The sequence below is a fragment of the Pristiophorus japonicus genome, chromosome 1 (genome assembly GCF_044704955.1).
Source record: "Pristiophorus japonicus isolate sPriJap1 chromosome 1, sPriJap1.hap1, whole genome shotgun sequence".
Classification (NCBI taxonomy): domain Eukaryota; kingdom Metazoa; phylum Chordata; class Chondrichthyes; family Pristiophoridae; genus Pristiophorus; species Pristiophorus japonicus.
In genome coordinates, this window is record NC_091977.1 from 356,535,602 (window position 1) to 356,553,501 (window position 17,900).

General features: G+C 43.8%; 2 protein-coding genes across 2 annotated transcripts in view; one reads left to right on the plus strand and one right to left on the minus strand.

Moving 5' to 3' along the window:
* Nucleotides 1-3,057: 3,057 nt before the first annotated feature.
* utp23 (UTP23 small subunit processome component) lies at nt 3,058-16,158 on the minus strand. The gene is made up of 3 exons (XM_070890719.1): nt 15,588-16,158; nt 15,230-15,404; nt 3,058-4,380 (listed from the first exon to the last, which is right to left on the minus strand). Exons 1-3 carry the CDS (start codon nt 15,773-15,775, stop codon nt 4,012-4,014), a joined length of 732 nt encoding a protein of 243 aa, XP_070746820.1. The 5' UTR covers nt 15,776-16,158; the 3' UTR covers nt 3,058-4,011.
* Nucleotides 16,159-16,204: 46 nt separating this feature from the next.
* Nucleotides 16,205-17,900, plus strand: part of eif3hb (eukaryotic translation initiation factor 3, subunit H, b) — a 151,225-nt gene continuing 149,529 nt past the window's right edge. Inside the window, exon 1 of the mRNA XM_070882281.1 lies at nt 16,205-16,317. Coding sequence (XP_070738382.1) covers nt 16,228-16,317 — 90 coding nt within the window. The 5' untranslated portion in view covers nt 16,205-16,227. The remainder of the gene's footprint in view (nt 16,318-17,900) is intronic.

Sequence of the window (17,900 nt, forward strand, 5' to 3'; positions counted from 1 at the left end):
CATGCGGAATACTTGCCTTTATTAGCCGAGGCTTAGAATAAAAGAGCAGGGAAGTTATGCTTGAACTGTATACAACACTAGTTAGGCCACAGCTAGAGTACTGCGTGCAATTCTGGTCACATTACAGGAAAGATGTGATTGCACTAGAGGGTACAGAGGAGATTTACAAGGATGCTGCCTGGACTAGAGAATTTTAGCTATGAGGAAAGATTGGATAGGCTCGGGTTGTTTTCTTTGGAACAGAGGAGGCTGAAAGGAGACCTTATTGAGGTGTATAAAATTATGAGGGGCTAGATAGAGTAGATAGGAAGGACCCATTTCCCTTAGCAGAGGGGTCAACAACCAGAGGGCATAGATTTAAAGTAATTGGTGGGAGATTTAGAGGGGATTTGAGGGGAAATATTTTCGCCCAGAGGATGGTGGGGGTCTGGAACTCGCTGCCTGAAAGGCTGGTAGAGGCAGAAACCCTTGTCACACTTCAAAAGTACTTGGATATGCACTTGATGTGCCATAACCTACAAGAGCTTGAAAGTGGGATTGGGCTGGATAGCTCTTTGTCGGCTGGCATGGACATGATGAGTCAAATGGCCTCCTTCTGTGTTATAAATTTCTATGATGTTGCCTCAGGACAATAGGGTGCTCTGTGCATGACTGTATACATGCACAGAGTATGATACTTGCACATTAAGAACATAAGAAATAGCAGGAGTAGGCCATTTGGCCCCTCAAGCCTGTTCCACCATTCAATATCATAGCTGATCTAATCATGGACTTAGCTCCACTTCCCTGCCACTCCCCATAACCCTTTACTCCCTTTATAGCTCAAAAATCTGTCTATCTCTGCCTTAAATATATTCAATGACCCAGCCTCTACAGCTCTCTGGGGCAGAGAATTCCATAGATTTACAATCCTCTGAGAAGAAATTTTTCCTCATCTCAGTTTTAAATGGGCGGCCTCTTATTCTAAGACCATGTCCCCTAGTTTAAGTTCCCCGAGTAGAAATATCCTCTCTGCATTCACCTTGTCGAGTCCCCTCATTATCATGTTTCAACAAGATCATCTCTCATTCTTCTTAACTCCAATGTGTATAGGCCCAACCTGCTCAACCGATCTTCATAAGTCAAACCCCTCATCTCCAGAATCAACCTAGTGAATCTTCTCTGAACAGCCTCCAGTGCAAGTATATCTTTCCTTAAATACATTGTTTTTATTGATTTGATTTGGCTTGGTAAGTAATTGGAAATATCAGTTAAGCAGATCAACTTAATGCACAGAGGGAAATATATGTTTAGTCACAGGAGATTGTAGTAAGATGATTCATGGAGCTAAGATGAACAGTAGAGACATTAGAACAAACATAAACACATGTCCTTTTTTGGATCAGAAGTTGGAAGGAAAGAACCATAAAGGAATTAAACTTGAGTTTCAGTAAGAATCAAAAGTGGAGGGTAGCATGACTGAATATGAAATGGACAGAATGAAGATTCAAAGGAAAGTCCACAAATATTGTAGAAATGCAGGTTAAACAAAAGGAAAGTAATCACTTGGATGTTTCCGAGTCCATGGTAGGTTGTCATCCTGCCACCAGCCTGTCCTCACCGCACAGCACTGCCCCCCAGTCATCAAGATCCACGGCACGGCCCTGGACAACGTGGACCACTTCCCTTATCTCGGGAGCCTCCTAACAAGAGCAGGCATTGACGACGAGATCCAAAACCGCCTCCAGTGCGCCAGTGCAGCCTTCGGTCACCTGAGGAAAAGAGTATTTGAAGACCAGGCCCTCAAAACTGCTACAAGCTCATGGTCTGCAGGGCTGTCGTAATACCCGCCCTCCTGTATGTCTCAGAGACATGGACCATGTACAGCAGACACCTCAAGTTACTGGAGAAATACCACCAACAATGTCCCCGCAAGATCCTACAAACCCCTGGGAGGACAGACGCACCAACGTTAGCTTCCTCGTCCAGGCCAACATCCCCAGCATTGAAGCACTGACCACACTTGATCAGCTCCGCTGGGCAGGCCACATAGTTCGCATGCCAGACATGAGACTCCCAAAGCAAGCGCTCTACTCGGAACTCCTTCACGGTAAAAGAGCCAAAGGTGGGCAGCGGAAACGTTACAAGGACACCCTCAAAGCCTCCCTGATAAAGTACAACATCCCCACGGACACCTTGGAGTCCCTGGCAAAAGATCGCTCTAAGTGGAGAAAGTGCATCCGGCAGGGCACTGAGCACCTCGAGTCCCGCCATCGAGAGCATGCAGAAATCAAGTGCAGGCAGCTGAAAGAGCGTGCGGCAAACCAGTCCCACCCACCTCTTCTCTCAACGACTATTTGTCCCACCTGTGACAGAGACTGTGTTTCTCGTATTGGACTGTACAGCCACCTAAGAACTCATGTTAAGAGTGGAAGCAAGTCTTCCTTGATTCCGAGGGAGTCTATGATGATGATGATGATACTTTCATATTGTTCATGATATTGAAAGGAGAAAAAGCAGTAAGAGACCAATACTGCTGCATTGAGAGAGGGCTGGTCAATTCCACAAATTCTAAAATAATTGCATCATTATACCATGTTTGTATTTTTTCTCCTATCAGAATATCTATCTATTAAGCACAGATGAACCTGTGTTTGGAACAATCACCCTTATTTTCACTGATCAGGGTGAACAATTCCTGCAAAGCTTTCCAATGAGGCTTCCAGAAATACAATGTACTGAAGTTAAGCCAGCTCCAGATTTCTCTTTATCCTCCCTAACCACAGGCAAAAACATTTTTTGATAAAAGTGGCAGAGCTTTGGAAAAAAATTGGCTCCAAGAAACTCGTGCATCACAACAAACTGACTAATAGTTGTTTGGTTAATACTTTATCCATCTCAGGAAATCATATAATCCTCAGGTCCAAACAGGTTATTGTAAGGTAATCTTATGATTTGCCAATGCAGGCACACTAACTGCACTACTATTTTAAACAGGCTAAGAACTGTTACTGTGCCAGACAGGTGTTTAAGGCAAACTCACAAAGCAGTGCGCTAAAAACAGAGCAAATGAAAAGGTAATTTTTTCCCCTATTTTATTCATGATTTTTGTGACATAGGAACATGAAATTCAGCCGCATCTACTCTAGATTCCAGTAAAGCAATACAGCAGCCCAGGATAGTCTGTCAATAATCTGGCAAGAAGCTTGGAAACATCCATTTCCCATTAATTAAACTTAATATCTAAAAAGAAATCGTAAGGTACAGTGGATGAATAATTTTTAATCAGTATTTGTCCAATGTAATAGGAAAAGTATGTAATGAATCAGTAAATAAAGAAAAATCCCATTCTTATTGGTAATAACCCACACCATCTACATTTTTTTTAAAAGATGCTTATCCAGATAGTCATACACTTAAGGATGTTGGGTTGGTTTATCTCTGAAAATAGCTCCAAACAAGAGATGCAGATCATTCCTAATTGTATAAGTTTAGAATACATTTTAAATGTTATTTAAGAAGCCCTAACATAATCAACCACTCCATAACAGTAAGTTGACCATTCTATCCATGTCTTGCTGTTATTTCACACTACTCCTGTTTGCAAACCAGGGAGGCGCCTTTTCTTCAAAGTTTAAATGTGAAGTCTCTTCTTGACATTTTTCAATAAGTGATGCTTAATACCTGTGCAAAGCATTATAATTTTATTTTGTATCAATAATCATTTTGTATGCAACAAAACTGTTGTACCAGTGTTATGAACAGACTATCAGCATTTCAGAACAAAATGCTTTTGTATGGTTATGAAATTATGAAGACTGTATTTAAACTCAAAATTATGACATTTTTCTGCACATATTTTTCAGATTGTTTTACTGTAAATTAAAAAAAATGCTCCCATTAGGTTGTATATTTTAAACTGTTATTTGTGCCCAAATTCAAAATTTTCAACTGACTGCACCAAGTGCAATGTAAAAAATCACATGGTTACGTACTTTGGTCCATGTTCTTACAAACTCTATGGTTACACTTTTACTTCGTGGCTTCTACTTTGACACACGTTGCAGATATTCTCCTTCTCTTTCTTGATCTCCTTTGTTTTTTTTCTTTATTTGGTTGTTGTGGTGGTTGGATCTTCTTTTTCAGACAACTGAGAGGATTAGGGCCCCCTTTCCTTTTGCGTTTTTTGTGCCGAGGTTCGGATTCCTTCACCAGGCCCTGCTTTTCTTTCAAGTGCTGGATAGTCTGCTGCTGATGTACAGGGACAAACTGATTACCGTGCAAAAACTGTAGTTGTGCAATTGATTTGGGGGAAGGTTTCTCCAGGACCATAGTGTTCTGTATAATATACATAAGAGGAACTCCTGATAACTTTTTAATTTTCACTGTTAACTCTTGATCCTGTTGAAAACAATTTAGAAACATTTAATGAACATTTTAACACTACAACAAACAAACTATTCATGGGTACAAATTAATTGATAACCAGTTTATCTAAATCATTAAATAGCACAGCCTACATCAAATCTCCCATTCTGGTTTCATTACTGTTGGTTGTGATCTCTCAGTAGAAAAAAATAGATTTCATTCCGGAATATTTCCATGCATTTTCACAAGAAGAATCAAATAACCACCTGAGCCATTAATATTTATAATAGAAACATAGAAAATAGGAGCAGTAGCAGACCACTCAGCTCTTTGAGCCTGCACTGCCATTCAATATCATGGCTGATCCTCTATCTCAACATCATATTCCTGCTTTTTCCCCATATCCCTTGATGCCTTTTGTGTCTAGAAATCTATCTATCTCCTTCCTAAATATATTCAGTGACTTGGCCTCCACAGCCTTCTGTGGTAGAGAATTCCACAGGTTCACTACCCTCTGAATAAAAAAATTTCTCCTCATCTCGGTCCTAAATTTCCTACCCCGTATCCTGAGACTGTGACCCCTTGTTCTAGACTTCACAGCCAGGGGAAACATCCTCCCCACAGCAAGTTTGTCCAACCCCATCAGAATTTTATATGTTTCAATGAGATCCCCTCTCATTCTTCTAAACTCTAGTGAATACAGGACTAGTCGACCCAATCTCTCATCATACGACAATCCTGCCATCCCAGGAATCAGTCTGGTGAACTTTTGCTGCACTCCCTCTATGGCAATTATATCCTTTCTTAGGTAAGAAGACGAAAAACTGCACACAATACTCTAGTTGCGGTCTCACCAAGGCCCTGTATAACTGTAGTAAGGCATCCTTGCACCTGTACTCAAATCCTCTTGCAATGAAGACCAACATACTGTTATGTCTTGCGCAAAGAATCTGACCAGATACGGTGAGCTCAAAGTAACGTGTGACTGCAGTCCTTTATTCAGGTCTCTAGAGTGCCTCACCAGCCTGTGAGGCCTCCTTATGTACAGGTGCTCCCACGGGATTGTGGGATCCCTTGGGACTCCAGGGGATGAGCCCTCTGGTGGTTAAACAAGGTATTTACAGGTTTACATATATAGCAACATTCCCCTTCCCCAAGTCAATAGTGTAACTATTTACAATGTGAGTCGATCTGGGGCCTTCCTTTCCCTGGGTGATCGTCTCGGTGCCAATGCTGGTTTTAGTGAGTCGTTTGTTGGGCCCTCGCTGGCTGCTGCGCAGCTGGCCTTGCCGGGCTGCTGGGTGTGGGGAGTCCTGCTGGGCTGTTGCAGGTGATGGGTTCTGCTTCATGGTCAACCGCGGTGTCGGTTGCCACTTGCATGTGTGTTGGAGGGTTGAAAAAGGTAGAGTCTATTGTGGGTTGTTCTGGATAGTCTGTGAATCTGAGTTTGGTTTGGTCTAAGTGTTTCCTGCAGGTGAGTCCATTTGAAAGCTTGACCTGAAACACTCAACTCCTCTCTTTGGCCATGACAGTGCCGGGAAGCCACTTGGGACCTTGTCTATAGTTTAACATGAATACAGGGTCATCAATCTCGATTTCGCATGACACATTTGCGCGATGATATGTATTCTGTTGAAGCCGCCTGCTCTCTATCTGTTCGTGTAGATCAGGGTGGCCTTGTCTTAAGTGCCCTTTTCATGAGTAGTTCAGTGGGGGGAACCCCAGTGAGTGAGTAGGGTCTTGTGAAGTATCTAAGCAGGACTCGGGATAGGCGAGCAGTGAGCCTTCAGTTACCCTCTTCAAGCTCTGCTTAATTGTTTGCACTGCTCGCTCTGCCTGACCATTGGACGCTAGTTTGAACGGGGCAGAAGTGACATGTTTGATCCCATTGTGGGGTCATGAACTCTTTGAACTCGGCACTGGTGAAGCACGGCCCATTGTCACTCAAGGACATCGGGCAGGCCGTGCATGGCAAACATGGCCCGCAGGCTTTCAATGGTGACAGCGGATGTGCTTGCCGACATCATCTCACATTCAATCCATTTGGAGTACGCATCTACAACCACAAGGAACATTTTTCCCCAAGAATGGGCCTGCATAGTCGACGTGGACCCTCGACCACAGTTTAGAGGGCCAGGACCATAAACTTAGTGGCGCCTCCCTGGATGCATTGCTTAACTGTGAACATGTGTTACATTTGTGCACGCAGGACTCCAAGTCTGCATCGATACCAGGCCACCACACGTGGGATCTGGCTATCGCTTTCATCATTACAATGCCTGGGTGGGTATTGTGGAGGTCACTAATGAAAGTGTCCCTGCCCTTTTTTGGCACCACTACCCGATTACCCGCTAGGAGGCAGTCTGCCTGTATGGACATTTCATTTCTGCACCGCTGGTATGGCTTTATTTCTTCCTGCATCTCTAACGGGACACTAGACCAACTCCCGTGGAGCTCACAGTTTTTTTTACTAAGGACAGTAAGGGGTCCTGGCTCGTCCAGGTTCTAATCTGTTGGATGGTAACAGGTGATTGCTCACTCTCTAATGCTTCCATTACCATGACTAAATCTGTGGGCTGTGCCATCTCCACCCGTGGTGGGCAATGGCAGCCTACTGAGAACATCGGCACAGTTTTCTGTGCCTGGCCTGTTGCGGATGGCGTAGTATGCGGACAATGTGAGCGCCCATCTCTGGATGCAGGCCGATTCATTCGTATTTATCCCCTTACTTTCAGAAAAGATGGATATAAGTGGCTTCTGGTCGGTTTCCAATTCAAATTTGAGCCCAAACAGATATTGATGCATTTTCTTTACCCCATAAACACACGCTAACGCTTCTTTTTCGATCATGCTGAAGGCCCTCCCAGCCTTAGACAGACTTCTGGATGCATAAGCAACCGGTTGCAATTTCCCAGATTCATTAGCTTGTTGCAATACACACCCGACACCGTATGACGACGCATCACATGCTAGAAACAAAAGCTTACATGGATCATACAACACAAGCAATTTGTTTGAGCATAACAGTTTTCTAGCTTTCTCAAAGGCATTTTCTTGGCTTTTACCCCATACCCATTCATCTCCTTTACACAGTAAAGAGTGCAGTGGTTCTAACAGTCTGCTAAGATCCGGTAAGAAGTTACCAAAGTAGTTCAGGAGTCCTAGAAACGACCGTAGCTCCCTCACGTTCTGTGGGGGTGGTCTCGGTGCATACTTGATTGCCTCTATCTTTGAATCGGTGGGCCTGATGCCGTCCGCCGCGATTCTTCTCCCCAGAAACTCCACTTCAGGCGCCAGGAAAACGCAATTAGAGGTTTTAACCTGAGCCCCACACGATTAAGTTGACTAAGAACCTTCTCCAGGTTCTGCAAGTACGACGGTGTCCTGACCTGTAACCAAGATGTTGTCTTGGAAGACCACGGTGCGCGGGACCGACTTCAGCAAGCTTGCCATGCTCCTCTGGAATATCGCCACAGCTGATCGAATCCCAAACGGGTATCTTTTGTGCGTGTTGATGCAGGTGACCCCTTCGATGATTCCTCCAGCTCCTGCGTCATGTAGGCCAAGGTCAAGTCCAGCTTTGTGAACGATTTTCCTCCCGCCAGCGTCGCAAATAGGTCGTCTGCCTTTGATAGTTACTTTGTAATCACCACAGATTCTGACGGTGCCGTCATCCTTGAGGACTGGAACAATCAGACTGGCCCACTCGTTGAATTCGATCGGCGAAATGATGCTCTCTCGTTGCAGCCGGTCCAGCTCGATCTCCACCCTCTCTCAACATATACGGTACTGCTCTCGCCTTGTGATGGATGGGTCGCGCCCCCAGAATCAAATGGATCTGTACTTTTGCTCCTTGTAACTTCCCGATACCCGGTTCGAACAGTGAGGGGAACTTGTTTAAGACCCGGGCACATGAAGTGTTGTCAACGGACGAGAGCGCTCAGACGTTGTCCCAGTTCCAGCATATCTTTCCCAGCCAGCTCCTGCCAAACAGCATGGGGCCATCGTCCGGTACCACCCAGAGTGGTAATTTGTGCACCGCTCCATCGTAGGAGACCTTTACGGTAGCACTGCCAATTACGGGAATCAGTTCCTTTGTGTACATTCTCAGTTTAGTACTAATGGGAGTCAGGACTGGCCTTGAGGCCTTGCTGCACCACAATTTATCAAAAGTCTTTTTGCTCATTATGGACTGGCTCGTGCCAGTGTCCAGCTCCATTGACACCGGGAGTCCATTTAATTCAACCTTCAGCATTATCGGGGGACACTTTGTGGTAAATGTGTGTACCCCATATACATCTGCCTCCTCAGTCTGAGGCTCTGGTTCGTCATCATCCCCCGAGGATCTGTCCTCCTCTGCAACATGGTGGTTTGCAGGATTAGCAGGGTTTGCAGCTCGCCTGCACGTACGTTGGAGGTGTCCCATTGTTCCACAGCCCTTGCAAACGTATCCTTTGAAGCGGCATGAATGGAAGCGATGATCACCTCCGCAGCGCCAACAAGGTGTTAATGGCCTTGCATTCACCACCCTTGATGGTGGACACTTGAGACATCTGCGGACGTGCAGCTGCAGGCATGTGAGTCCTGCCCTGTACGTTACGATTCGAAAACCACATTACTTTGTTCACAGTACTTGCAACAGTACTCGTGTGCTGAGAGATTAGTTTGGTATTGTCATTGATGGCGATGAACGCCTGGGCTATCGCTATGGCTTTACTCAAGGTTGGGGTCTCTACAGTCAAAAGTTTGCGAAGTATTACTTCATGGCCAATGCCAAGTACAAAGAAATCCCTGAGCATGTGCTCCAAGTGTCCTTCAAATTTGCAATGTCCTGCAAGATGTCTTAGCTCGCCACTTCCTGGCCTTCAGACCTCTTGTACATGTAAAACCAGTACCTCGCCATCAGAACGCTTTCCTTCGGGTTTAGATGCTCCCGGACCAATGTGCACAAATCATTGTACGACTTCTCTGTGGGTTTTGCTGGAGCAAGCAGATTTTTCATGAGGCCGTATGTTGGTGCCCCGCAAACGGTGAGGAGGATCGCCCTTCGTTTGGCAGCATTCGCTTCTCCTTCCAGCTCATTGGCCACGAAGTATTGGTCGAGTCGCTCCATGAAGGTTTCCCAATCATCTCCCTCCGAAAATTTCTCCAGGATGCCCACGGTTCTCTGCATTGTTGCGGTGGGGTTCATTATCTGTATCTTGTCACCAGTTGTTATGTCTTGCATAAAGAATCTGACCCGAAACTGTGACCTCAAAGTAACGTGTGAACGTAGTCCTTTATTCAGGTCTCCAGAGTGCCTCTCCAGCCTGTGAAGCCTCCTTATGTAGAGGTGCTCCCAAGGGATTGTGGGATCCCTTGGTACTCCAGGGGATGAGCCCTCTGATGGTTAAACAAGTTATTTACAGGTTTACATATATTACACATACCATTTGCCTTCCTAACTGCTTGCTGCACCTACATGTTTGCTTTCAATGACTGGTGTACAAGGACACCCAGGTCCCTCTGTACATCGACATTTCCCAGGCCATCACCATTTAAATTTTACTTTGTCCTTATGTTTTTCCTACCAAAGTGGAATCTGGATCAGTTCCTATCGAGTGGAGGGTAGCCAATGTAACCCCACTTTTTAAAAAAGGAGGGAGAGAGAAAGCAGGGAATTATAGGCCGGTCAGCCTGACCTCAGTAGTGGGTAAAATGATGGAATCAATTATTAAGGATGTCATAGCAGCGCATTTGGAAAATGGTGACATGATAGGTCCAAGTCAGCATGGATTTATGAAAGGGAGATCATGCTTGACAAATCTTCTGGAATTTTTTGAGGATGTTTCCAGTAAAGTGGACAAAGGAGAACCAGTTGATGTGGTATATTTGGACTTTCAGAAGGCTTTCGACAAGGTCCCACACAGGAGATTAATGTGCAAAGTTAAAGCACATGGGATTGGGGGTAGTGTGCTGACGTGGATTGAGAACTGGTTGTCAGACAGGAAGCAAAGAGTAGGAGTAAATGGGTACTTTTCAGAATGGCAGGCAGTGACTAGTGGGGTACCGCAAGGTTCTGTGCTGGGGCCCCAGCTGTTTACATTGTACATTAATGATTTAGACGAGGGGATTAAATGTAGTATCTCCAAATTTGCGGATGACACTAAGTTGGGTGGCAGTGTGAGCTGCGAGGAGGATGCTATGAGGCTGCAGAGTGACTTGGATAGGTTAGGTGAGTGGGCAAATGCGTGGCAGATGAAGTATAATGTAGATAAATGTGAGGTTATCCACTTTGGTGGTAAAAACAGAGAGACAGACTATTATCTGAATGGTGACAGATTAGGAAGGGGGAAGGTGCAGCGAGACCTGGGTGTCATGGTACATCAGTCATTGAAGGTTGGCATGCAGGTACAGCAGGCGGTTAAGAAAGCAAATGGCATGTTGGCCTTCATAGCGAGGGGATTTGAGTACAGAGGCAGGGAGGTGTTGCTACAGTTGTACAGGGCCTTGGTGAGGCCACACCTGGAGTATTGTGTACAGTTTTGGTCTCCTAACTTGAGGAAGGACGTTCTTGCTATTGAGGGAGTGCAGCGAAGATTCACCAGACTGATTCCCGGGATGGTGGGACTGACCTATCAAGAAAGACTGAATCAACTGGGCTTGTATTCACTGGAGTTCAGAAGAGTGAGAGGGGACCTCATAGAAACGTTTAAAATTCTGACGGGTTTGGACAGGTTGGATGCAGGAAGAATGTTCCCAATGTTGGGGAAGTCCAGAACCAGGGGTCACAGTCTAAGGATAAGGGGTAAGCCATTTAGGACCGAGATGAGGAGAAACTTCTTCACCCAGAGAGTGGTGAACCTGTGGAATTCTCTACCACAGAAAGTAGTTGAGGCCAATTCACTAAATATATTCAAAAGAGAGTTAGATGAAGTCCTTACTACTCGGGGGATCAAGGGGTATGGCGAGAAAGCAGGAAGGGGGTACTGAAGTTTCATGTTCAGCCATGAACTCATTGAATGGCGGTGCAGGCTAGAAGGGCTGAATGGCCTGCTCCTGCACCTATTTTCTATGTTTCTATAACTTCACATTTATCCACGTTATACTGCATCTGCCATGTGTTTGCCCACTCACTCAATCTATCTAAATCGCCCTGTAGCATCTTTGCATCCACCTCACAATCCCACCTAGTTTTGTGTTGTCAGCAAACTTGGAAATATTACATTTGGTTCCCTCATCCAAATCATTTATATATATAATATATATATAGTGAAAAGCTGGGGCCCAAGCACTGATCCCTGTAGTACCCCACTAGTCACTGCCCGCCACCCTGAAAAAGACCCGTTTATTCCTACTCTCTGTTTCCTGTCAGTTAACCAATTTTCAATCCATGTCAGTACATTACCCCCAATCCTATATGCTTTAATTTTGCACACTAATAATATATTAGAATACACAGGGGCTCATGTGAATTGAATGGAATGAAATCAATAACAAAATAATCAGTGGGGTTGTCTCCTGGTTACACCGAATAGTCCCAAATAGGACCTGAATTTGTACCCACCAGTCTCCATCACTTACACCATCCCCGTTTATCCTGGACAACCACCTGTATCGGGCTAATGGCTTTAACCATTTGCAGTTACCATAGTCGTCAAAGTATAAAAGCACACCAACTATTTCGGGCAGTTCAAGCAGCTGATCGGTCACGTTCCGTCTGCCCCATCCACCCCCATTCGCCCTGCAGTGCTGTTTTAATGTATTCGAATCATTCCCTTATTATTGAAAGACATTCACAAACGCAGCAGCAGTGGTTCAGGAACTCTGAAAATGACCAGGGCAGGAGAATTAATTAAATTAGTCCTGCTGAGTGGAATTAGACCATATAATCTGTACTGGCATAAAGACGACATGGCTTAAAGATATATTAGTATGAGGAAGCAGCAGCAACTCAATCTTTCTATTTAGGAATTTCAGAAAATATTACTTTTGAATTGTGTGATTCATATCATACTGGCCATTGCTTATAGCGGGCAGATCACATTTGCACGAACACTCCCGTTATAAGTGGTGGGGACTGTATTGTGTTAGTTGTTCATGCTCTGCAAGCTCTTGTCTTCTGAGAGAATATAAACTTAACTAACATTTATAGTAATAATGGCAGCAAAATATCTCAGTGGAGGGTAAACATCAAAATAGATTGGTTAGGCCAAATAGCCTGTTTGCATGTTGTAATTTGTATGTAATTCGATGACACATTTAAGCAAGCGTGTGCGCAGGTGAACTGCTCCTAGATCCTTACCAACACTACAAGGAGATGCTCAAGAACATCTGGGATAACTATTCTGATTACTTATGTCCTATTTGCTATCTATCTCAAAAATGCACCCAAAATCTGCATTGTACCATTACACATTGGGACTGCAGACAGTTTGTTCTAAATTTTATATTTTACCTGCATTAATTCATTCAGGAATTTAATATACCAATTCCATTTTAGGGTAGTACTTAAAGACTGCAACATCTCGCTTTTGGTGATTTCATAAGAACGTAAAGCCCGCAGCAAAAAAAAGTCCACTTAGCCAATCAAGCCTGCTTCATTCAGAGTCAGTGTACGATTACTTGATCTTGTGAGGACAGGGTTGGTGCCTCACCTATCTATCCTCTAAGTAACGTTAAGTTCCTTCCTCTACCACGTTCAAAATAAAATCAACTCCATGGAACTGTATGTGTGTATATAACATTTGGTCATTCATCAAACTCCGTTTGGGTAATTACTTTTGTATTTTTAAAAATGTTATAACTAATTTGCACAATCTTGTACTTGTCCACAATAACTTCATCTATCAATTGCTGATATCTCCCAAATCGACAGAGAATTTATGTAAAAACTGAAGAGTGGAAGTATAATTAAAATATAATGGCCCAGAAATTCCTGTAATAACGCATCTCATAGCATGAACTGAATTTTGTGTCTCACTCTTCAGATAGCACTGTATTTGTGCTGCAAATTGTTGGAAATGCGAATTAATAATGGCACAGCAACATCAATGAGACATCTGGGACATCTTGAGCATTGTGCCCAATGGTCGATCTCCTTAACCAATGAAATGGAAGGATAGAGAAAGAAAGAGAGTGGATGACAGAGAAGGAAATAGGGCAAATTAGGTACAGAAAAAGAAACCGAAGGAAAGAGAGTGGATTAAAAGAGAGGAAAAACAGACAGAAAGGAAAAGTAAGAAACATTTTTAAAAGTAAAAGCATTGTAAATGTGACAACATTTTCTGAGCAGCAGGAGACAGAGACTAGGGATAATGGTCAGGTACTGTAATTGGCAGGATGTGACTACTGGTATCCTGCAAGGATCTGTGTTGGGACCTCAACTTTTCACAGTATTTATTAATGACTTAGATGATGGCATAGAAAGTCACATTTCTAAGTTTGCCAACAACACAAAGATAAGCATCGTAGATGGAAGCATAAAATTATAAAGAGATATTAATCGATTAAGCGAATGGGCAAAACTTTGGAAAATGGATTTCAATGGAGGCAAATGTGAGGCCATCCACTTTGAACCCAAAATAGATAGAACAGAGTACTTTTGAAATGGTGAAAAGCTAGAAACAGTGTAAGCTCAAAGAGACTTGGGAGTCCATGTACATAGATCATTAAAATGCCATGAACAGGTACAGAAAATAATCAAAAAGGCTAACGGAATACTGACCTTTACAGCTAATACAAGGGAACAGAAGTTATGCTACAGCTGTACAAAGCCCTGGTTAGACCATATCTGGAGTTTTGTGAGTAGTTCCGGGCACCACAACTTAGGAAGCATATATTGGCCTTGGAAGGAGTACAGCGTAGATTTACCAGAATGATATCTGGACTCCAAGGGTTAAATTATGAGGAGAGATTGCACAAAGTAGGCTTGCATTCCCCGGAACTTAGAAGGTTATGGGATGATTTGGCTGAAATTTTCAAGATATTAATAGGAACTGATAGGGTAGATAGAAACTACTTCCATTGGTTGAGGAGTCTTGGACTAAGGGGCATAGTCTAAAAGTTAGAGCCAGGCATTTCAGTAGTGAAGTTCGGAAACACTTCTACATGCAATGGGTGGTTGAAGTTTGAAATTCTCTTCCACAAACAGCAATTGATTGTCCAAAACTAAGGATCATAAATATGCATCAGTAATAAACCCAATAAAGAATTCAGGAGAAATCTTCTTTTCCTAGAGAGTGGAACAAATGGAGTAGTTGAGGCAAGTAGGATGCACTTAAGGGGAAGCTAGATAAGTACATGAAAAAGAATGGAATAGAAGGATATGTTGATCGGGTCAGATGAAGTACAGCGTGAGGAGGCTCATGTGGAGCATAAACACTGTCATAGACCCGTTAGGCGAATGGCCTTTCTGTGCTGTAAATTCTATTTTCTGAAATAACTTTATCTAATTTGTATGAATGTCAAACAGCTTTGCATCCTGAAAATTATTGCCTACTGGATGGCAAGACTAGCATAAAAATTACCGTCAAGACAGTTAAAAAAGTTTTAAAAACCTCCAGGAACAATTCACTACTGGCTGGAGGGAGACGCCACAGCTTCATTTGTTCCCTTTCTGGGTCACCATAGTTAAATTTCATGTCAGGACCATAAACCACATCATTAATAGAGTCCTTACAACATGCAATTTTTTCAGTTCGGCGAAGGAAATGGCAAATCATCCAACAATTTGTTGAGAATCGAAACTCAATGCGTATCCCTTTTTCTTAACAAAAAGATGGATTTTTTTTAACTAATAATGCCAAGTGCGTAAATGTGCCATTGTTTTTCCAGCAATTTCTGGATCAATGATTTGTACAAAATGCATACCTTTCCCCTACTCAGTGTATTTTTAAGTTACCTGTGTGGCCACAAAGTAATGATGAAGATTATTGTTTTCAACCATCGACAACAGACACGCTGAGGCACTGACAGGGTTTTTGAAATGTGGACAATTTCTAACTTGAAATCGTTGAGCAATCAATTTTGCACCATACAATTCTTTCCCAAGCGATTCCAGCTCTTTCAGGACGCAACTAGAAAACAAAAAGTACAAGATTTGTTTTTTACACTTCATGTACTGCAGCTCCAGCAATGTACAATGTTGATAATTTTATAAGAGTTTAATCTAGAAGGGCATCCTAAACAAAAATTAATATTTGCAATATTAGTATCAATCTAAAATTAGACGCCGCTCCCAGTTTGATGCATACACTTACGACGTTGTACACAGCTGGACTTCTCCCATCAGATACTTGGGCATCTGCTCTTTGATCTGGATTTTATTCTTCAATGCGGCCTGACAAAACGTCCCATCGAGAAGGATTTGGAAAGGTTCGCGGAAGCCGTAGTTATGTTTGTAAAATGCAATAAGTTTTTTTGCGGTTTTCTGCCGTTTAATTTTCATTTCTGAATCAAGCAAAAAGAAATGTTCAGAGCGTGCACGCGTTAATAAAAAGACCGCTGTTCGATGGAACAAAACTGGTGATCTGCTCCCGGAACCTGCCCCGAGAGTTGCAGCCGCCGCTTCCCCCGACACAAAGCGCCGCGCCAACAACTCGGCTCAGTAAAATTATAATAATTCAATCCTGAAATAGATCGGCTTCTATATTGTTAGATAAAACCAGTCAAACTCATTGCAAAGTATACCAGGTTGTTTTTTTTTTAAAAGAGGGTGAAATTTATCAAAATAAGCAGCATCACTATGAGTCACTCTCGCCCGTGTCGACCCCTTTTGAAATAAACACGTTTTTGTTATTCCAATTTGCTGGATGTTCCGGATCTGTTCACACTCTCCCGCCCGGTGTTTCCGGCGGACACATTTCCCCCGAAAGCACTTCCGCTACTTTCTGCTCCAAGATGGCGGCTCGGCGAGAAGGAGGTGTCGCGGCGGCGGCCGCTGCTGCTGCGCTCGACTCCCCCGTCAAACAGGTTCAGATCGATGGACTGGTGAGTCCGGCCCGGCCCGGCCCGGTCGGGAAATGGAGCTAAAAGTTCGGCGGGTGCCGGCGGAGCCTCTGAGCCGGCGAGAGGTCCGCGTGCAGGGATGGGAGAGAGGGAGGAGAAAGACTTTAAAAAGTTTTATCCATTTCTTTCCTCGTTTTTTGTTGTCGATTGTTCGAGTACAGGTCTGCAGCCTGGGCATCACCGAAGTGATGATTGTTAACATGAGCCAAGAGTGTCGGCAGCTATTGATCGGCGAGAGCATCTTTTACTGGAGCTTGCTGTGCAGACACGTGCACCTTTCCGCACGGTCACCGAAGAATGAGCAGCAACTTTGGCTGATCTTCTCTTTCCTCCCCCTCCCCTCCCCCCAACCAGAAACGGAGGCCAATTGGCAATTCCCCCACTATTGCCTTGACGGAGATCAGCTAACTGCATATACTAGTGATGTCTGCTTTCCTCAGGCACGCAGTGAGCAGCACATTTATCACAGAATCAAAGAAATATACAACAAGGAAGGAGGCCATTTCGGCCCATCGTGACCGGTGGCCGACAAAGAGTTATTCAGCCTAATCCCACTTTCCAGCTCTTGGTCCGTAGCCTTGTAGGTTATGGTACTTCAAGTGCATATCCAAGTACTTTTGAAATGTGGTGAGGGTTTCTGCCTCTACTACCCTTTCAGGCAGAGAATTCCAGACCCCCACCAACCTCTGGGTGAAATACTTTCCCCTCTAATCCCCTCTAACGCTCCTACCAATTACTTTAAATCTATGCTCCCTGGTTGTTGACCCCTCTGTTAAAGGAAATAGGTCCTTCTTACCCACTCTATCTCAGCCCCTCATAATTTTACACACTTCAATAAGGTCTCCCCTCAGCCTTCTTTCTTTGTTCCAAAGAAAACAACCCCAGCCTATCCAATCTTTCTTCATAGCTAAAGTTCTCCAGTCCAGGCCAGATCCTCATAAATTTCTGTACCCTCTCGTGCAATCACATCTTTCCTGTAATGTGGTGACCAGAACTGCACACAATACTCTAGCTGTGGCCTAACTAGTGTTTTGTACATTTCAAGCCTTGGCTAATAAAGGCAAGTATTTCGTAATCCTTCTTAACCACCTTATCTACCTGGCCTGCTACCTTCAGTGATCCGTGGACATGCACTCCAAGGTCTCTTTGTTCCTCTGCATTTCTCTGTCCTACCATTTATTGTGTATTCCCTTGCCTTGTTAGCCCTCCCCAAATGCATTACATTTCACTTCTCGGGATTGAATTCCATTTGCCACTATTCTGCCCACCGCAGCTTTCTTCTTTATCAACCACGCGGCCAAGTTTTGTGTCACCTGCAAACTTAATCATACCCCCTACATTCAAGTCAAAATCATTGATATATATACCACAAAAAGCAACGGACCGAGTACTGAGCCCTGCGGAACCTTACTGGAAACAGCCTTCCAGTCACACAAACACCCATCGGCCACTACCCTTTGCTTCCTGCCTCTGAGATAATTTTGGATCCAACTTGCCACTTTACCTTGGACCCCATGGGCTTAGACTGGTCACAAAAGTAAATCATGTGGGACCTCACTAAAATC